We start from the raw sequence: 22,255 nt of genomic DNA, 5'->3' as shown, positions 1-22,255 counted from the left end.
CCAAAGTATGTCATTTGTTGCGTATTGCGCTTTTTCTGCCTTCCCAACTTCCAGCATTCCAGCCCATCCTCATAAAACACCCCGCAGGATATTGCCTTTAAAAGGATGTTCGTTTTGCTAGTTGCACATCCAGATGACATCTCCGGTGGAGCAGCACCAACCAAAAAAAACGAAAATAATAAGGTGAACCGAGTGAACATCTGGGATCCCGTAGTCGTAAAAGTGTATAGCCCACCTAAAGAACCCATCGGACATGTACGCAAAGTACTGCCGGCCCCGTACATGGCCTTCAATCTGGATGCAATTTTCGGTCTCCATCGACAAACCCCGGTTTAGCTTGACCGATAAGGATCCAACATGCGAGCGCCTAAGGGCTCGCCATCGAAAGAAATTGAGTCGAAATTTGAATCTCACTGCGGCATGCGTGTGGTCGGGCCTGTACTCAGCTTGGCTGGTCCAACTAAACGCTTTCCTCCAGCAAAAAAAAAACAAACAAACAAACGCACTTGCTTCGATAGGGAGCTTATTTTTATGATCGAAAACAGTAGCGAAAAGGAGGGAAAAACGAACAACCAGGCAGTACCTTAAATTGTAACCTGATGAAGGGAAAAGCGCAGAACGTAGATAATGGACAATGGGTAAATTGGAAGTGTGATTACGATCTTTCGGGGCAACGAGAACAAGAACTCGTGGAGGCGTTTATGATTATTTCGCATTTAAATTTCGATTCCAATTTCCCGAGGCGATTGTTGATGGAACTTTTCTCGTTTTCTTTTTTTTTTTCTTGGAGAGCAGAGAAAGTGCGTTGCTCTCGCACGTAAGGGCGAGTTTTTACGATGAATTTCTTTTCGATTTTTCGTTTGTGCCCGGTGGTGGGAGTATTTTTCATTGCATCACTTTGCTTGATTAGTGGAAGAGTTCGGTTTTCGACTTTCGGTGTAATGAAACTTGCTTTATGGCGAACAATAGGAGTGGTTGTTTTATGATGGGCTGACCTTTGGAATGATATCGTAAAATATTAGTAAAACGTCGACCAGATGGCATCACTAACGAGTCGTTCATTTGACAGATCGATAGATGTTTAAATATATAGGTTGAGTGCTTCAGTAAAATCGATGTCATTTTGGGGTAGTTTGGGGATTTAGTAAACCTTTAATCATATCTCGTTATTTGTGGTATAAGCTGCAAAATGAATGATAAAAATCAACATTAAATGTTGGAAAAAGCTGACGAAAAAAAAAAATCACTTGAACGATAACCTTCTCTACATTGTTGTGTTGCAGTAGCGAAATGAACCAAGAGGGGGTAGTCACAACTACAACAACAAAAAAAAAACCCATATTTGCAAATGAGAAACAAACATATTCCGAGCGGTTGCTCAAGCGCGAAACCGAACTTGCGTCCAACTTCATCAGCAGCCACACCGTCGCGATGAAAGGATTGCGTTTGGGAAATTTTAATTGAATTTATTTATTTTTTTTCCCATACTGCTGCCATCGTCGTCGTCATGCACACCACATCGCTGCAATCGAATGTAAAAATTACACAAACCTCGCGCCCATCCAGCTGAAAAACGGAGCACACCCTTTATGTGTGTGTGTGTGTCTGTAGGGGGTTTTGGGCGGTGTGGCGCATTTCCTGTCCGTGGCTAATGAGACTCGGCCTATTCAGGCGTCAAAGGATAATGAAGAGGGTATAAGTGAAGGGGCGGGGGTGGGGTTTTGTTGCGCGGTTGAAGTGGTTTTGCTAAAACCCACCACATATGACACATGCTGCCACATCATGCATCACGTGGTCAGTTTCGCAACGTGGAGAGAGAGAGAGAGCGCGGGATATCAGTTGCGATACACATCTTGCGGTAACGATGGCAGCCCAGCGTTACCGGGTTCATCCGTCCCGCCACATGTGTGAAGGAAATGTGTATTTGCAGCCTCGTGTTCGTCGCTTGCTGATGCTAATGGTTAACCGAATCCTTTGATCTTTCACCTTCCCTGCTCACTGGACAACCCTTTTTTGTTGCTGTTGTTGCAACAGTATGAGCCTGGAAGGCAGGGTAGTGAACGATTGGTGGTCAGAATGTGTGCGTCCATGTACAATGTGCTACGTCGTTCACCAACCATATCCTTGACGAAGATAACAAACAACAGCAAAAAAGGTCCCCGAATGGGTTAAAAAATCACTCACCGTCCGTTCGCTCACTTTGACGGGGTAATTGTTCATAAATGGATGTCCACTCGTACTCGCTTCTTTTCGGGTAACTTCCTGCACCCCTTCGGTGTTCACGTGTCCAACGGTAATGTCGCTTGAAGCGCTTTCAATTGACCACCGAGTTGGCACTTGGGTAAGCTGACGCGGACGTGCTTGGCGGCGGGTTTTTTTTTTGTTTTCCAGCTTGCTGTCGGAGATGTCGGAGGAATTCTGAGAGACGGAGGCGGACGGTTGCACTGTGGTATACGGTCATTTATGCATCGCTAAACAGCTTAATTAATCTTTCACGGATTCATTTTGCTCCTGGGGGCCCGCCAGGTTTCGCTTCGCTTCCGTTCACGGTACGGTTCGGTTCGTCCGTACCACGCATGCAGCGGTGACCTCGCAGGACACTGATGCGGTGTGCTTAGGGATTTACACACAGATTTTTAAATTCGTTCACTCGGAACCTGTCTGCGTAGACATCAGCGGATGTCGCACGCTTGGAGTGATGACATTCTGCAGTGCTCAAGAATATCCCCAGAGAATATCATCATTATATTGGAGGATGTTTCCAATATGTCTGGACATCTTCGTTGGTGGTAGCTCCAGAGTCAGGCCCATTTGTTCAAATTGTTCTTTAACATCACACAAAGCCATATTAACAACTCTTTGTCAGATGTCTTCAAGTCGATAAAGGTCTCACAAAAAAAAACACCTTAAAAAGAACACAATGTCCAGGAACGTCTACAGTACAGCAAACAAAAGGTAAAACAGCCATGGTTCGCTTTTGTGCTGCAACACACCACACATCGTAGTACGGAAGCATCACTTCCGAAGCCATCCCTCCGAAGATCTCCCAGAGTTCCCGGACGACACTGGCCGAACTTCCATTGCTGACCATCCGATACATTGTCCAAAGCAATCGAACTATATCCGGGCGTCCGGAGTACCGTCACGACACCCCGCTCCGTACTCTCATCCGACAGGGGTTGTGTGCACCCGCATCGGCCGGTCGCAAAAGGATAACTGCTATCGACAGTTTGTATTTATTGAGATTTATGTCTCGCAATGCACGGAGCAAAAAGTACAGTTATCCAATTTTCAAATTTAATCCTTACGTTCCGGAAGGCATTCTCCGCTTCGGCAGTCCGAGTAAATGCATCACGTCAACTATCTTTCCAGTAAATATCCGAGGGGTTTATGTCTCCTAGTGTGCCTAAGCCACCACCACCCGACCCCCTTCCAATGGCAAAAGTTGCTCCAAATGGAGTTTGTTTTGTGCGGGTTTGCGTACCTTTTGCAGGGTGCAGCTTGCCAGAATGACTAATGTTCGGCTTGCACCCGGTTGCCGAAGGCGTGGGAAAAGCACTGGAAGGGTAAAATTAATCTTGCCAGACCTGGGGCCTGCTGCAGATCCTGGTCATCTGCACGGCTTTTCCGCGGGTAAGTACGTCCCACTAAACGGTTGACAATGGTGAGCCGACGGTTGCGAAAGGAGGTGAGCGTGTGGTTGTTTGTTACAAAGTAGCCAATGGGTGCTAAGATGTCCACCCTAAGTGAGAACACAGAAAACCTTCCGCTTCTCCCCTTGGTATCTCCGGGCCCCATGTCGGGACTGTTCTCTTATCTTACCCTCTTGGACAACCGTCCCAACCGTTCACTGCTCTCCACAACGTACCACTAAGCGCTCCAACATCCATCATGTCCGATACTAGCCGTGGTACAGATGGGGGAGTCTCGGTTTATCGGGCACATCTCCACATGAGCCCCTTTTCGTGGAAAGATGAGTCGTCAGTTCAACTTCTCACCTTCCCGTCTCCTCTCCTCGGTCTATCTCCGGCCAGATACAATCTGTCGGCCAACGGGAAAACGGACTCCGCAACAGTGTCCCATTTTGTGTGCGCTGATGGACCGTGCGACATTGTGATTTATTACCGGACAAAATTATAATATTGTCCATTCTGCCCAGTACCGCTCTGGCACTGCTCCAGCAACTGCATCCCCTCGATGGTCTTCAGTTTGTGTTAAATTTAATCGCACACAGGCTACGAATTTTCCGAGCCATGCCGCCCGCTTTGATGATGGTTTGCCGATTGGGATGAGTTACGTGTGCGCTTCCTTGACACCATGAGTGGTGTGGTTGAGTCTTTCGGCAACTTCCCCGTGCCTCAAGCGATTCCTCTTCCTTCCTTCCGTCCGATCCCAGCTTTTCCACTTGAGCGTTTGACGAAAAACCACTTTGGGCGATATTAGGAAAATGCATTTCCTGCACTTGCAGACCTAACACCCTCACACCCTCTGTTCGTTAGATAGTGTTCTACCACCGCCCGAAGACCAAAGCAACAGCTTGCCGGTTGCCGTTAACCACACATTTCACCACACCGATGCTCGGGGTGCCGAAGGATGGGCCATTTTGGGGTGAAAAAGCTGCATTTACAATTGCATCGCAGGGGGTTGATCGATCCGCACACTCACACACCCACAGAGATTCACGCTCACCGTTCTAAGACCAACTGTATTTGACAAGAACGTGCGCTGCATCTAAAAGTGGTTTGAAAGCGATGCCGATGCGAGGCGGGTTGGAGATTGGTGGTGCGTGTTTTCGATGGCGTGTCGATGAACTGAACCCCCCGTCAATGTGGTTGTGAAGCCCCTCCACGGATACACGGATACGGTCAATCCGGGGTGATGCATTTTAATGCGTTTTTAAATGAAATTAAAACACGGGATATTGCGCCTTTTGTTGCCGCTTGCAAAACTTCAAACGCGCACCCGAAAAGGACAGTGGGATGACAGGGAGGGGGGTGTTGAAACAGATGTAAATATTGTAAGGCTTCTTCCCGCGCGCACGTACAGCGTATTTGGGAGAGTGTTTAAATCATTTTTGTTATCATTCCATCATCCGTAATGATGGCCGGAATGAATTGGCCATAAAACGCTGTCCAGAGAATGGGGATAACGCGCATTCGCTAAGGGTGGCCCGGAAACGATCCCCCCCGGCGTCCTTCTCCATTTGCCATCCCACACAGCAACACGCACGCTTTTGCATAATGGAAGCTGATGATTGATTTCCGCGATTGATGAGTGACTAACGTTGTTAAAAGCGACAAAAACCATGCGACCGAAATGGCGTCAAAGGCGTCAAAGTGCGGTGCAATTTATTGACGCATTGCGGGGGGGGGGAGGGCGAATGTGGGAGGCTGTAAAAACTGGCTGCCCGTAAGCAGTTGATGGACTTCGCCAAACAAAGTGGCAATTTGCCCGTTTGCCCCTCGGCACAACCGACACGAAATTGCAACAATGTGTCGCTTACAAACACAAACCTACCCCGGTCGAGGCGAGGGAAGGAGCTCTGTTGCGCGGAGGTGTTGGGAAAACATTTTTTGGCTTTGGGAAAATGTTGTGGCGTAGGTGTATACGGTAAACCGGTGCACACAATCTGCACACATTGTTACGAACGGATTGCGATTATGCAAAGCGCTATGTTTTATTTATGCTGGCGCGAATATGCTCACGTGGGTGTGGGTGTGAGTGGGCGTGGGGTAAGGGTGATTTTCCTTGACGCGATGTGGTCTCATAACTCACCGTTAATCCTGTTTGGAAGTGATTGTCCCGGAAATGGGAGGGAATAGCGTTATTTCCCCGGAGAGGTACCCGCAGTGATACAGGTGCAGTGCCTTTTTTGTTGATAGCAGGTTCCTTTTTCGTTGTAGTTGTTGAGAGTTCTTTGTTTTTATAGATAGATATGTTTCTGGCACAAGATGTAGGTGATGCATTGCCATTGTATAGCGCAAAAGCATGATATTGCATTTCGAACATAGATTCCTGTTGTATTTTTTGTTACTTTAAATTTCTGGTGCCGTGACCAGGGTACACACTCATTTATTCATAACTAGACGTCAAATACATATGCAGAGAAAAATATCGACTTTGTGACTTTAAAGTATAAACGAAATCGCACCAGGACGAGGAATACTAATTTTCCCGTTAGTCGAGAAAAATTTCTTCGAAAACTACCAGTTTCCGAATGTATAGTACCAGGAGAGCATCCACGGAAGAGGTAGCACCTAGTACAGCAATTTTGCTCGAAAACCGCCGAAAGGTATGCAATGTTTAAACACTAACTTTTCACACAAACCAGCTGTTTTCAGATTTCCGATACCAGGAGGGCATGTTTTTCGAGAGGTAACACCTGGTACCAGCTGAGCAAGATGGCGCGCAACTTCGTATGCAATGTTGAGCAACACTTGTAAGTTAGTGTATAAACATTGCATACCTTACGGCGCAGTACCAGGAGCTACCTCTTCCGTGGATGCACTCCTGGTATCGGCAATCTGAAAACAGCTGGTTTGTATGGAATTTCGTACCAGCCGATGTAAGTTTGAGCAAAATGAGGGCGAAAATTCGTAGAAGGCGTTGGACTAGTCAGGAATTGTAAATGTACGTAAATCGTAGAAAAGTGATCCAAGTGTCATTTTTAGAGCGTTTTCTGGCTCGTTCGACACGGAAAAAGCATCCTCCTGCGTTGGATGCTCTCCTGGTATTAGAGCTTGACTTCCTCTCCCACATGACACGTAATTTAAAAGATTTAAAAAAAATTAAAAATAAATCACCATCATGTGAAAGTACACGACGAAATGGTCGATTTAATTATTCATTACAAATTGTAGCGATTTGAATATTCTAACCTGCATTACGGGATGGCCAGGCGAGCCCATACAGCCATGTAGCAACAACCATGCCGAAAGTGATTTACGCCTGCTTGCCGGTCGAGTGCAAAGCGATTTCAATGCGAGAATGGTCACTGCAATGCAATAATTCATCCCCACGGGAAAAAGAAAGTGCCTTCGCCGCCAGGATGTAAAACCAAACTGGAAATGACGGGGGAAAACAGGAAAGTAAAAAGGAAAAGGGATGAATTGTATGTTTTTTTTCTTTTCGCTTCTTGCACCGCTATTGTAGGAAAGTGGAGAAAAAAAGTGTCCTTAAATGAATTTAAACTGCGGTAATGGGATAGCGGAATCAAGCGGAAAGTGAGCAACAGTGCAAACCGAACGAACTTGCAGCAGTGCTGAACATGCGAGAAAACGGCCACACCAACAAAGGGAGGTGAACGAAGCAAAAAGGAATCAAACCAAATTTCATCACGCTTGACCATCCGTGCTCGGGATGAATTGTGTCCTTTGCCTGTTGGGTTCTTCTTTTTTTGTTGTTGCTTCCACGTCGCTTCATCGCGGTGGCATGAGAGGGTCCTTTCCAAACACTCTGTCCGCTTCTGCCACAGCCTGTTGCTGAGGATGTTTATTTTGTGATTCTTTTTATTCGCCCGATAGCTTTCGCACCCTAATGAAGTGACCAGGCGAACCGAACCCCCCGACGGCTGTGCGTGCATTTCGATCAGGGTCGGCCGGATCGGTCAAGAGCAGCACGGCGCTGAGTATGGCCGAGGCGCAGATAAAGCATCGGACCGTCGATGACATTAATTTCAATTAACTTAAATACCATTTGACTGCAGATGAAAATGAATTACGTCGAAACGCGACGCGGTTTTCGCAAAAGGATCGGTTTAATGGTTGCGGGAAGGATCTATCCTTCCGTACGGCAGCACACTTGCACCGGACACTACACATGTGACCGATGTCTGTTGCATTTTGTCGCGCTGTACGTCGGGCATGTTTGTTTATTCGTCGTCGAGATGGTAGCTTGGTTCGGGTTTTTTTTTTATCCTTTCGTTTCGTCCCTGGTGTGTTTCGCTCTGGGAGATAACAACACGGAGTTTGTAATTTTTCCCAAACGCTTACATGAAACCCGTTCTGGTGTGTCCTTTTTTTGTTTTTTTGTGGAAGGAAAAGTTTCCGGTTGCGTTTTTTGCTTGCTGCTGGATGGAGCCTGGAGACAACTTCCAAAGTGAAGCATTAACCGTGCATGACAAGTAACGTTTTGTAATCTCGTTTGTCCAGTCACGCGTAAGGAACAGACAACTTCATATGTGGTCACTTTGGACGTGTAGTTCTGCTCTTTACCTTTTTTGTTTGTTGGCAAATACAACGCATCCAGCCAACACGAATCAGTGGGAAAACATGAGAAAAAATTTAAACGAAACTTACTTCAAGGAACGCAAAACAACAAACAAGAAACTAAAACTGTACAAGATGACACCGGACCGGCGCGTTGTAATAATATTTTGTACCATCAGCATTCCTCCCTCTGGTTCCAGGTTCCCTGGACACGCAGCATTATCCAATTTCGTTACAGCTTTCATACGTTAATGTGATCCTATTTTTCTCTTCCCATTTGTCTGGCAGACGGGATTAGGTGTGTGCTGTTCAGCTGTCCGTAACATTACACCGTACCGGAGTGGGGGAGGTTTTCGTCCTTCGGCTTGCCGTTGTTAATACGGTATGTCAAGTGGACGATTGCTCGTTGAGCAAATTAATGAGCGCTTAAATGAGATTTATCGCAACACTTACTCGGTTGTGTAACATGACAAAACACCCAACTGAAGGATGTTTTCTTTGGCTTATGTATTGTCAAATTTTATGTGACATTTTATGGAGTCTTAGTACTGATATTATTTAGAACCATCGCACATCTTGAATTTCTTCTAATATTTGTATTTTTTTTTTAAGATGAGTTTCAATATTATTTTTTTTAAAAGATCTGTCCCAGTTTGAAGATCCACAACTAGTATTAGTAATTCGACTATCAATTGTGATCTTTAAATCTTTCTGGATTAATTGTAGAGATGGATACGATGGCGAAAAAGACCATTATTTGAATAAAGTTTCTACAAAATGTAGCATTTCTTTATAAATCACTCACTTTTTTCTCAAGATTTCATTTGTCATTCAATCACTTTTCACGCACGAATGGCGAATGCTCCTGATGTTTGAAAACTTCTTGGTAATGAGGACGCCTTGTGAAAGTCTTGAGTAATTGTTTCTGTACTTCTTCTTCTTCCTGAAGATTTAGCAAGGATTACATCAGCATCAATACTATATCCATACACCTCCAGAGGTTCTAATTCATCTATTGACCTTCAAGTCCTTAAAACTGGAAGGATGTCATTATCTATTAACATCCTTAAAGAGAGGTATTTGTAATGACGCGAAGAAGAGCCTTGCAGTCTTGTTGATTTGAGCTAATGGATCTATTCCTAGGACCTTAGGACTCCCGAAGACATTAGGATCTTCAAATTTGTGGATCAGATTTTGTAAAGAAAGTGTCCTGAGAGCTAGACATAGAAAAGGAAGGTATTCTTAGAAGTTGAAGAGTTGGTAGTAGCTAGACTAATTAGGATTGCTTTCAATTACAGTTCATCTATTATAAAGTAAATCAAGTATCAATATCTTCTGCAGTACTCTTGGACAAGGAAATAACACCTGATGAAGGAGTTGAGATTTATAGTTCAAACCGCAAATGAGATCCAGTTGACATCTTCAGTGGCTCTTCAGTGACAATCAAGAAGGCTGAGAAAAGATCATCCATAGAAATAAAGGCTCTCGTTGAACTTCCAATTGAGAAGTCATTACTAGTTAGCCTGTTCGATATCACTACACTAAACCGACACCTGATTTCTCGTTCGAAATATCAAATCCATAAAGCATGTTATAATCTTTCCAAAACTGCTAACGTAAGCTCCGAACAAGAAGCGGCACGATTAGACGGCGCGCAGGAAGGGAAGCGTACAAAAACACCCATTGACCTGACACGTTCGTCAAGTTCTACATCGCAATATTAATACCATCCTTATCCATTCCTCCCCCTGGGCCGACGGCTTCACTGGGACAGCAAACCCGGAAAAAAGAAAAGGAAGAAAGAAAAGTAAAACGACTTCTCCCACTCCCGGGTTGGGTATCGAGTTTCATGTAAATGTCACCCTGATTTTACACGTTGATTTATGAATTGCCGGGCCGAGGGTTGGGTCGGGGTACGGCTGTCGGAAGCTGCCACATCGCCGAAATGGTGAACCGCGTCGAAGACCGCCGGGATCATTACACGATCCCTGAGCGATGGCATGTCGAAGGGTGTGGTTTCGCTGTCAATCAAAACGCTGTTCCGGTCGGCCGGGCGACGATACACCGGGATAGTGACCTCCCCCGATTATACAAAAATGCGGCAGAGGAGTATGCAAAGCGAGCAAATCGGGATCGTGTTATATATTTTTTTTCCGTTCGCTTCTCGCCTAACAAGTGAGAACACAATTGAGAAGAAAGCCAAAAACACACACAGAGCGAAGCATTTAGTATGGGGTGGATTTGTGTTGCGGGAATCATTCAACAGCATCTCGGGAAGTGGTGCGCCACCAGACATTACACTATTTAATTTGTTTCCATTCCCCTCGGGGGTTCGTCGTCAGCGGCACTGTCAAGTCGCTGCCCTCGTTGCTCACCCTCAACCAAGGTGTTTCCCCCCATGTCCGCAGGTAGTTGCGGCAGGATTTCCGCGCAAACGGTTCGCCATCTTCGCGGCGCACCGTGTCAGCGATGGATGCGATTGATGGATTCACACCTCTCCGGAGTGTGAGTGGCGTTCGATTTGCATACATCCATAGTGCGCATATCGCCAATCGCGCCTTCTTGAGCCCGTGAGTGCCGGCAAACAGCAAAAACGCCGGCTTATCGCTGGCGCGTCGCCGCTATCATCAATCTCCCAGGGTTCCACGCGTGGGCCCACGCACCGATTACGGTAAAACCCCTTTTGTTTCGGACCGGCGCCAAGTGCTGCAAAACGGGCGCAAAAGGGGCCGGAAAATCATCAATCAAACGGTGGTTTGATCGGTTGATAATTTATGCCACCTTTTGTGCCGGTGTGAAGCAGAGTGTTTTGAGTGTTTTTTTTTTTTTTGGTTGCGATTTGAAGGTGACGGGTGAGATGTGTCCAGGGGGAGTTACTTAGTTGGCTATGAATTTCTAATGAATCGTATGGAAATCGATTTGGATGTGTAGCGTGGACCGAGAGCCTCACATCCGCCTTATTTTACTGGCGAAATTAGGAAGTTCTATCGAGCGAATTCGAAGGTCCTGTAGAATTTCCCTGTTCCGATGCCTCAGCATTCAGCTACGCCGGTGGTCATACCAGTCCCGCCCTTGCGTCACATTGTGACCGTTGCCGAAAGACCGATGAGCACAAACAATCACCGCAATGCTGGTACCACATGTCCACAAAAGGGCCGGGACAATCAGTAGCCAAACGCCTTCCGAACTCGGTACCGAACCCACCCAGGGTGGCTGATAAACTGTTCCCGCTGGGTTGCGTTCCACCGCCTGGAATCCACAAACACGCAGGTAGCCGCACCAGATAACCGTAGGCGATGGTCCGTGTTGTCGCCACACCGGAGGTGGTCAACGGATCCCTCCACCGTTAGCGACATGTTTATTTAGCAGCCATCTTCACCTCTGCAAATGGGATCACAAGGTCGAACCGGGGGTATAATGGGCAAACCGTGACTAACCTGCAGACACCGAACACACACAAACACCAGTGAGTGTTCGCATCAGTGCTCTGGTGGTGCTAAAGTCACGCCAGCATCAGGGAAAACAAGTTGTCACAACTACCGGCCGCGAAGGAGTCAACCAAAGCGGACGGACGGAAAAGTGGTGTGGCATGTTGCATGGTGGTGGTTCTGCCCACAGGCCCACCCGCGGCTTAGTGGTGCTTTCTTCCCGCCCCGATCGGTACTGTTTGTCGGTCAATTTTCGACTAAATGTTTGCCGGCAAATCGAGGTTTCGGTTGCAAACGGCAGATAATAGACTCGTAGACCCCGGGAAGAAAAGGACCTTGAAGTGCCAAGGAAGGAAGAGAAAAAAAAACCAACATCAAACTCGTTCGAAGCGGGAAGTTGTTGTATGCACGGGATGGATTTTGGGTTGAATGTCATCATGCACCAATAAAATTATATACGCCCCGAGCGAACACGACAACTGACGGATATGTACCCGCTGGACGACTTCCTGGGTGTTCTGGGTGTCCCTGGCTAGAAAGATAATGACAGCTCAGTAATGCCATAAAGCCCGGTTATGGAAGCGAGCTGCAGCGAATGTGTTCTTGGGCGGCTATTTGGGAGTCCCTATTCAGCAGGATGGATTGATTCTAAAGAACAACGGAAATGTGTCCTGAGGAGTCTTTGTATATGGAGGTGCTCATCACGCACACGGGTCGGTGTGATAATTGAGCGTGTTTGACAGACGGCCAGCAATGTCCTTGTGCCAGTAATTGGGTGCAGCACAAACAGGCATGTCCTGCTGATGAAGAAGCTCCCTTTTTAAGAAGTTCCACCCGCTGATTCCGTGTATTGGGAAAGTATTGCAGAAGCTAAAATTGTTTCATTAAAGACATCACTAGTAATGTTCCAGCAGGCTGGACATTAAAAACGCACTAAAATATATACACCCCGTCCTGATGCCACTTGCTCCACTGGATGGATGGGCAAGGGGTTTTGGTGCAAATTACTAATACCGCTACCCACTCGTCTTTTATAACCCTTCTTTCTCGAACTCTTCACAACACAAATAACAAAATGAAAAAAGCTCTTCGAACAGACGAGTTTGAGCCTCATTTTGGGTGTCATAATTTCCGGCCCGTAACAGAAGGTCCCTAGCGACGACCCGGACCATATCGCCGCGCACCGGCATATCATTCGCGGGCCTTAAATTATGACGAGATAGATCCGCCGGCAGGAGAGACAACGAAATTTAATTAAATTTTATAGCGCATCGTAGCGGTTTGCTTTTTTCGTTGTATTTTTGCATGTTGCGAGCCGGGAAAAATCTGTTAAGCACGGGATACCGTCACCGCCACCAGTCCTGAACAAAACCCTGAAGATGATGCGCCCGCCCGATAAGTCTAATGGGCTTCATTGCCGGGCACCGCAAGAAAAATGGAAATGAATATATAGCTGTGGAAATCTAATTTTCCCCGCAGAAACATTCACCGTTTTGTGTGTGGGGGGGTGGAAACAAAGGGTAATCCTATTTCAACGCCCAATCCTTTTGCTCAAGATGATGGCGGACGGGGTGGGCCCAAAAGGATTCGTTTGCAAAACGCCATAAAACACGCCAGGACCGATACGCGCGTATCGGTGCGGATAACGGAAGGAAGGCAATTTTTAATAACTCTAATATCCGCCGGGCGCTGTTAAAAACGATTTTATTTCGGTTTGTTCTGATCACCGCCCCACCCCTGGCAGGGATTAGTTTCCCATCATCGTCATCGTGTCAGCGGCATTTTCCATCGTTTCGCCGCATCAAAGCATATGGCCCTGCCTTAAGAACGAACCTGAACCTGTGCTGGGCTAATCTGAAGATGGCAAGTGCCTTTCCAAGATACCTCCGGGGCGTCGCATTACTGCTTGCTGCGGCGGACAACTCCTGTTCCGTTTGATCGATCGTAAAACGGGATCAGACCTATCGTTTAGAGTTTGTCTGCTTTTGCTACCCCTTTTTTTACAAAACTGAATCCTTAACCCTAGGGCTTCATTTAATCTAAACTCCCCTCCCACTGGGCGCTGGCAAGGAAGAAGTCTTTCTTGGTAATTAGTTTTTTGGTGGAATAGAATATCTATTTTGCACATGATACTCATCAAGCTAATAAGTTCATTTGTGAGCACCAGAAGACGGTAAGGAGTTAACATTGCTCAAATGCTCTATACGTCAAAGTGAGCGTCTTGTGACCTAGAAATTGTCGAGGAAATAAATTTTTCTATGGAGGTGAAGTCGCTCAAACCATACCTGTCTCGGCGATCGAAGCTGGGACTATGGAAGGCATAAATTAGGTTGCAGTGATGGCGTTGATGGATCCATCAGAATGAGCAGTATATTAGATGGGTAGTAGGACACAATCGCAAAACAGTTGTAGGAGGTGAAGTCATCTCTGGGAAATTCATCTACTGCGTGGTAATTCTGTGGTAGTAACTTTCTTACAACATTCTCAACGGAGTAGTAACTAAGAGAAAGAGCCTGTACAAAGATACCACAAAACTAAGGACGCGAATCTATATGTTTTCTCCCTAATTAAAGATGAATAAAAACGTTCCAGGTGAAGCTCTCAACAGAAAAAAAAACGTTCAAAATGATGGTATAAACACGCTATCGGTAATTTATCTCGACGACACTCACCGTACGTCCTTTACACTCAAAGTCCCCATGCGCGTCCGTTTGCGTCATAAATATTTCTCCAACAAATCATTTGTCATCCGATCGATTTTCAAACATTTTGTCAAACCAGTGCCAGGTTTCCGATTCCACAACAAGCCTGGCACTCCCTGGGCTATTCTCCAGCACCCTTACCATCCGTTAAACCGCGGGCTGTAAAGTGATAAAATAAAATCCAGAATATTCTTGGTGCTGGGACGAGGGAAAACTAACAACCGAGTGAAAAAGGGTTGCTACGGTTTGCTCCCGGATTACAATAGCGGAGATCAACAGAAAATGAGGGCCCGATTGGAGTTGGAGTAAAAAAGAAGGAAAGGAAAAAAAGCCAAGGATCGGAACATAATGAACCACTATTGCTGCCTCCATTGACGAAGCTTGCCACTTTGGTAGCTGTTTTATTGTTGCGATATTTCCGCTCAACCATCAACCCCGCTTCCCCGATATTGTGTGTGCAGTTTTTCAACCCTTGTTATTACCTTTTTTCTTACCCTCTTGTGGTGATCGTTCAGGGTTCAGCATTCTCCATTTCGGGTTGCGCTTTGTGACAGTTTTGCCGAAATAATCGAAATGATTGATTTGCTGGTTGGATAAAAAAAAAGACCCCACTCACACAACGACGGGCCAAGGGTACCCGTTTTAGGGTTGCTACGTGACAGGACGAAGATGACGGGATTTTAAAGTGGCAACCATGTCGGCACGGTAATTGTGTACCAGTGGAAACAAGAAAGGCGCCCCCTATGCATTGCTGGTCAGCATTGGCGTTAGCACAAACCCCGGGGGTAACAACAAGTGGTGACGGGGAAGATGTATAGGGGGAAAATACAATGTATTTGCGAGTTGATAGCGTGGACTCTATTAGTCAAGGAAAAAGTAGTTGAGCGAGCGTTTTAAGCACATTTGAGAGCTGTTGTTAAAGGTTGTTATTCGTTATTAATTTTTCTGGTGGTAGATTTTCGATAATAGACCGCTTAAATCAACACCAATGACACAGTGCTTTTTATGTGATTTTCATGTAAAATGTATTAAACTGTTTGAAATTGTTATGACGCTAAAGACTTTTACACGAAAAGTGTTAAACAAGCAGTGGAGGATCAAACGAGGATCTTCTACGATTTTTCGCCCTCATTTCGCTCAAACTTACATCGGCTGGTACAAAATTCCATACAAACCAGCTGTTTTCAGATTGCCGATACCAGGAGTGCATCCTCGGAAGAGGTAGCACCTTGTACAGCAAATTTGCTCGAAAACCGCCGAAAGGTATGCAATGTTTAAACACTAACTTTTCCGTTGGTGGAGAAAAATTTCTTCGAAAACTACCAGTTGTCGAATGTATAATACCAGGAGAGCATCCACGGAAGAGGTAGCTCCTGGTACTGCGCCGTAAGGTATGCAATGTTTGTACACTAACTTTGCAACCAACTTGCATGTACCAACCGAGCAAGATGGCGCGAAAGATGGCGTGCTACTTCGTATGCAATGTTGAGCAACACTGCATACAACAAACTTGCATGCAACAAACTTGCATGCAACAAACTTGCATGCAACAAACTTGCATGCAAACTTGCATGCAAGTTCTTACATGCAATTTCGTGAATGCAAACTTGCATGCAAGTTTGTTGCTTACAAGTGTTGCTCAATATAACATCATCTAAAGGCCCTTCGATAGCTTGCTTGATATTCCAACATTTTTAAGTTTTGTATCACACAGGCTACAAAAGCTGACACAGCTGACAAAATGTTGAAGTTCAGTAGGATAGTCTAAGTCTAAGCTGCGCCAGAATCTACTTTACTAACAGCGTGCCGAGGCTCTGGGATATATAGCTCTGATAAATCTTTAAAGCTAAATATATTTTGTAATACCCCAAGATTTTTAGTGCTCTTAAGGAGATCTCAAAACGTCCAAAGACTCCCAATATTTTTCAATGGTAGGATAAATTTGAAGTATTTCTTTGTTTTTTTTTAAGAACTCGAAGTACATTGCCATTTTTCTTTCGAGATATACTCTTCAAATCCTTTGCTTTTAAATGTATAAGAACTTCTTCTAAGCGCCCTCTCGTTGGTTGCCCTCCCATCGCCGTGCCTGATGAACATTCGCATGTCAAACGTATTATCGCGACAGCCACAGCCACGCACGTTCCTCATCAATTAGTCAAACATACAAACAAATTAAACAACAAAGGGTAACGATTGTTAACCACCGCTGTTGTGGTTCGCACCAACAAACTCCAGTCCGTGGCGGGGCAAACGCGCCTAACGTGGAAGCCTATTAGGCGAAGGAGAAATAGCACACAAAAGACGCTATTAGCCGGGCAGCGAGCTGTCAGCTTCGATCGATGCCACTCCGTCACGGGTTTCAAGACGCGCCCGGTGTTTGGCTTTTTTTTCTTTTTGAGGAAAACAACATCACTCCCGATAAGGTTTCTAATTTCTCGCCGAACTCGCGTCCTCGATTAACCGTCTTCCGCAAACCCCTGTGATTAATCGCGACGATGCCGGTAAATTGCTGGAAAAGTCACCAGAAAGATTTAAACGTAAGTCAAGCCACAAGAAGGCACTGCATCCACGGGTTGTGGCCCTGTCTCGACCCTTCGGCATTTGCAAAGGTTTGATATTCCCGCATTTCCGCGCACCGGGATTAGCCGAACGCTGGATGGGAATGGCAGTGCAGTCGAGCGTACGCACGCAACAGCATCGATTACCCCGCCAAAAATCGTTTTTCCCCCTCGGCGAAGGATTAAAAATTCAATGCCGGTAAGATAGGGCGAAAATCTTTCAAAACTTACCGAATTTGATTGATTTGATTGATGGTTTGGGATTGCGATTCCTTTCAAACTTCGCTTGCGTTCAATCGGGATTTCTTCTTTATTCTTATCGATCGGTGTCGGGGCCACTAGGGAGGGATTTAGTTTTCCGACCTGCATCAGTACAAGAAAGGATGCAAGTTTTGGTCTGGGAAAAAATACATACTATGAGACGAAAGGGGAATAATGCGTCGGAAAGTCAAGAAAGTGAATTGGCTGGTTTTTTATTGTTATTGGTGCCATCGCCGTACAAAAGATTTGGAAAAAAACGGTGCTAACGCGCTTCATGCAATTAGGCAGATAATTAACACGACAACAGTAAATAAATCACCGTAAAGTGGCAAATGTGCGCCACAATGGTGCTACGGCGCTAGGGATTCCGTGGTCTTTGCCTTTCAATGTTGTAAAAATTCGGCAAAATAACAAACAATAAAAGAAGCTAACCGATTATACGTACCGTGCACGGGCTAAGAGTAAGTCCTGGGAAATCGTTTCTACCTTGCCCGCATTCGTACATCTTCTTTCCCCTAGCATTGATTGAATTTTCCTCAAAACAAAGCAGTGAACGAAGAGAAAAAAAAAACACCAAACAACGACATACATTCATGAAGTGGGTGATTCCGCTTGTACCGAAAAACCAGGGAGACGTAACGTAAATTTAACGGCGCCAGTTTTATGCTGCCAATCAGTTTATAGTGATTTTTATGCTTGCCAATACGCAGCACTAGATTTTGAAAGGTAGTGGGCAACGGGAGGGTTGGAGGATCTGGGGAGAGAATGAATTGAAGGAGGAGTAAAACTACCGGCCACATACAACATTCAAAATCACGTACGCGCACTTAAAATCAGCAACCATCGGTACAGCAACATACACAGCAGCAGCAGCAGCATTTTCTGGGAGGATGGAAAATGAGAAACTATAAAACCCGGGCTGGCGGGAAAATGGTTCACGGGAAATTGATTCGTATGCGCGAACCTGCACACAATGTGATTCTACTTTCCGGTATGTATGTGCAATGGGAAAGTGTTAAGACGTAGGAAGAGAATGGTATGGGAAGCGATAAGAAACTCCCAACCCATCGTACAAGCACCAAAGATCCAAATCACACCACCAACCTTCAAAACCCTTTGCCACACTTACAGTTGTGACGTGGCGCAAAAGGTTCGTCGCTTGCTGCAGATTTTATGATCGTTGATGGTCTTACTGATGTGTGTGAGTGCGTCCTGTGCATGTGTTTGAGTATCGATTTTATTGCCCATCAACATCCAGATATCCCGGCGTACGGGGGGAAAAATCAGATTTATTGCCTTGATTTCGTCCAGTAGTTGAATTAAATGTGAAGTTGGTTCAGTAGTGAAAACGTCAACCATAAACTCTTCGGCTTGCTTGGCATTGTTTACGTACGGGTAGCACTAACGAATGCTGCACAAGTGCAACATGCTTTACTGCAACAGAAGTACAAAAAAAAAACACCATGCATGCGACAAACACAAATTGGTACGTGAGTGATTTTTTAAACGCCTAAATGTATGCAATTATTCACAATAACAATTATTCGGGAAAACAATTTGATTGGTAGTGCTAGAAGCAAACCAGCAGGCCGGTTCTTTATGATTAAAAACAACTAGTTGTTTGGGATATTTCCCGAAAATGGAAACACCGGCGTTCATCGAATAAATGTCAATTTTTAAAAAAGACGCGTATGCGACAATCGTGCACTTAACGAACAATTTTTCTACTTTACCTGAGTACTTCGTTCTCACGTTAGGAAAAAGTACAATTCAACTTTGCTACAATCAATGAATATTTTACTTCTTAGTATTTGACTCTTTAGAACCCTTACAGAGGCCTGTAGAGCGAGTAATTAATATTTAAAATAAATCGATACCTCATGCCTTCCTATCTCGAAACAATGTCACCACCCCTACGGTTTCAGCGCCAGTTTTCTTAAGGGTTGCAAGTTTTGTTACACTTTCACACCGTAAAGCGTGATAATTATCCACCTACGAGAATACGGCAGGTAAGGCTTTGTGACCAACCGATCTCGTCAGTTAGTTGATTGGTAGTCTTTTTGCGATGCAGATCTCAAGAGCACTCCCGCGTTTCAGACGCTCTCTAGAGCGTCTTTACATTGAACGAGACTTTTTTCGTCCGTACGAGATACTACTCGCCCTGCCCGGATTCCATCTGGTGGAGAAATTTCGTACTAGTAGCTGGACGCGTGTGTTGTTCGTACTGACGCGTGTTATTCAACTGCTTCAATATGCGGTGTGGGGAGATCTCTTGTATCTGGGCCTGATGGATGCTTCGGGAAACTTCGAAAAGGCGCTCCATTTCGGTAATACGTTCGGTGTTTTGACGATGATGCTGATTCGCATGCTTGTAGTGCATTGGTATCTCCCGAACGTCGAAGAATTGAAGCGATATCTCCGGAGACAGCGAAGCATCACGAAGCAATCCTCAAGAACGCGCTCTCGGTCCTATCGGAAAATCGTCAACATTGCCATCATGTTCCAGTTGATTGGAATTGCGGATCGATTTGTGTTTTGTTTCTCCAGCACATATCGCCAAGAGCTGTATGAGCTGCCGTCAAATTTGGTAGGGCTTGGATGGCCTATGGTAATAGCGTTACATGTACTCTCGTTTGATTTTGCGTCACGATGGGCTGCTGCGTACAACGTATCACTAACGGGCATGAACTCCATTATGATGGGACTGTACGACGAACTGGTAGATATTGCCGAAGAATATCGTCAACTGTTTTCTAGAAACCAGGATGGCGGTGACTTCTGGACTTGCCTGGAGCGTAACATAGCCCAAGCTGTTAAACGGCACGAGACATTTATTTCGCAGCTTGATCAACTGAAACCATTCCTCCAGACTACTTTTCTGGTGATGTTCTACTCTGCAGCTCTGTTCCTCGCAACTGGTACATTTATCATAACCGCAAACGGGACGACGACGTACGGTGTTATCCTTAGCGGGTTTCTGTTTGCTTTGTTGCTTGAATGTTACTGGTGTTGTCAGCTTGTAGATCGACTAAATGATGTGGTAAGACTGAAGGAGCATACGAGTGCTCAGTGATTAGGCTAATGATCCGCACTCCATTCCAGAATGCTCAGATAGGTATGAATCTATACAACCTCGCCTGGCCAATGGAGTTACAGTACACCAAGGCGAGTGCTAGCCGCTACAGACAGGCACGCTCATCTCTGCTGATCATGATGAGCAAGACCCAGAAGTCCCTTGGGATTAGTTGCGGTGGAATGTTCGAGATGTCCAGTGAAGCCTTCGCTAGTCTGGTGAAGTTGACCTACACAATGCTAATGTTTCTGCGTGATACACAAAACCTCTCCTAAATGTAGCAGCTCCACGTTATATATCACATAAGTACACACGCATAGTTCACCCTCACACTCGTCACCCTCGTGTTGCTTTCAATCAATAAAATTATTCCGCTAGAATGTTGCACCATCACCAACTCAATATCTGCCTGCGTCAATGAGCCGGACAGGCATAAATAGAGTCAATTATAAGTCCGGTCGTTCGTTCGAGAGCAAACACGTTTGCTTAATACAATACATCGATGACACTAAAAGGTGCGTGCTGTTTGGAAACAACAGCGCAACAATTAGCACAGCATGCGGTCCCACTAAAACAAACACGTGTCGAGAGAGGAAGAACCGAACGTCGTTGCGATATTCTGAATACTTGCGCTTTATGTTGGCAGAAAGGCAAAAACCCTTTGTGCAATAAATGTCAGAATAAAACAACGAGAATTTATGGAGGTGCCTTAAGATATTGCCGACATCTTCAAACTCAAGTACCGTGGCTGTCATTGTGTGATGATGTTCGATCCCAAATGCTTATCCAGGAATATTCTTCACCATAATACCCTCTTCCGGTGCGCCCATTCCAATTCGCACCACATTTCCTTTCTGCTACCCCTTTCAATCAGTGGTAGATTAATTCAAATCGCACTTTTATTGGCGTGAATGCTTAGACTGGTCAATTTGAGCGTTTTGATGTAAGGCCTGAGCGGATTGGATGCTATTTTTTTCTATAAATCTTGACTCACTCTTCGGGTTTTGTTCGGTTTAAACAAGAAACGGTAGGCAATAAAAACTCAAACTACCTCTCGAGGGAGTATCAACGGTAGCGATAAACCAAACGTCGCCGTCTTCCGGCGGTCCACGCAAAAATCTTCCCAGAAGGCCCGGGGAGGGGATAAAAGGCATTCCGGTAGCCAATCACCTTGGTAATGAAATCATTTTTCATCAACAAAAAAATAACTCGATCGGACCCTCCGGTGTGCGGCACTTAATTTCGGTACAGCCCCGGCAAAGATGGTCGGCCGTGGGCGGCAAGCGCTCGGGCTGCGGTAATGCAACTCAGATTTACTGCCTGCGTCTCGTAACGTTGAAGTGTGGCAAACGGGGGTTAATCCTTTATTTTCCCCCATCTTCCCGGAGGGTGTTTAAGTTATGTGTTTTGTTGCCGTTTTTTTGTTTCTTCTCTTGATTATTGTTACGAGAAATAGAAGCTGTTGGTGTTTTTCGTTAACATCTCGTGCCTTTGTTTCGTCTCCAAGATGCTGTACAGCCTGGCCAGGTACAGACCGGTCAGAACCCGGCCACTGTCGATGGTATAGTAAGGGGTACGTTGATCGTAAAGTTTTACTGATTTTTAAGCCCGTTTAGGTGGCTGGTTAGAGTTTCCCTGGATCGGGTACGTTGCGTCGTTCACTACTGCCGGATGCCTAATATATTCGGACCACACCCGGGCTCGGGGTAGCTAGTTATCGCAACCAAGAAGTCTACCAAGCCCTCCCGGCGATGGACTCATCTTTCAAAATATTAAATTATTTGCATAAAGACGACACGTCCGGACCATGCGGACGGTAGGTGCGGAACCACTTGTCGCCGTCCAATATTGGGCGAGTGACGTATATTTTACGACTACGCAGCGTGCTGTTACCCGCCGGGGGTATGACAAGGCACATAAAAAAAAAACCGAGCAGGAAGATTATAACGCTGAAAAGTCGTGCTTTGTTTCTGCTGAATGTAGAGTAGCTGTTTTGTTTGGAATAATAAAACTAGTCCTTCGAAGG

General features: G+C 45.5%; 1 protein-coding gene across 1 annotated transcript; it reads left to right on the top strand.

Moving 5' to 3' along the window:
* Positions 1 to 19,221: 19,221 nt before the first annotated feature.
* LOC128306510 (uncharacterized) lies at positions 19,222 to 20,504 on the top strand. Its single transcript, XM_053044041.1, has 2 exons — positions 19,222 to 20,196; positions 20,259 to 20,504. The coding sequence occupies exons 1-2, from the start codon at positions 19,222 to 19,224 to the stop codon at positions 20,502 to 20,504; spliced, it is 1,221 nt and encodes a 406-aa protein (XP_052900001.1).
* Positions 20,505 to 22,255: the final 1,751 nt, after the last annotated feature.

This window comes from Anopheles moucheti, chromosome X (genome assembly GCF_943734755.1).
Source record: "Anopheles moucheti chromosome X, idAnoMoucSN_F20_07, whole genome shotgun sequence".
Lineage (NCBI taxonomy): Eukaryota > Metazoa > Arthropoda > Insecta > Diptera > Culicidae > Anopheles > Anopheles moucheti.
This window is presented reverse-complemented; position numbering and strand designations above follow the sequence as displayed.

Bases quoted from the DNA above. Each gene is read 5' to 3' on its own strand.
- LOC128306510 (XM_053044041.1), top strand. From the start codon at position 19,222: ATGCAGATCTCAAGAGCACTCCCGCGTTTCAGACGCTCTCTAGAGCGT. The intron at 20,197-20,258 runs GTAAGACTGAAG...ACTCCATTCCAG, and splicing joins TAGATCGACTAAATGATGTG to AATGCTCAGATAGGTATGAA.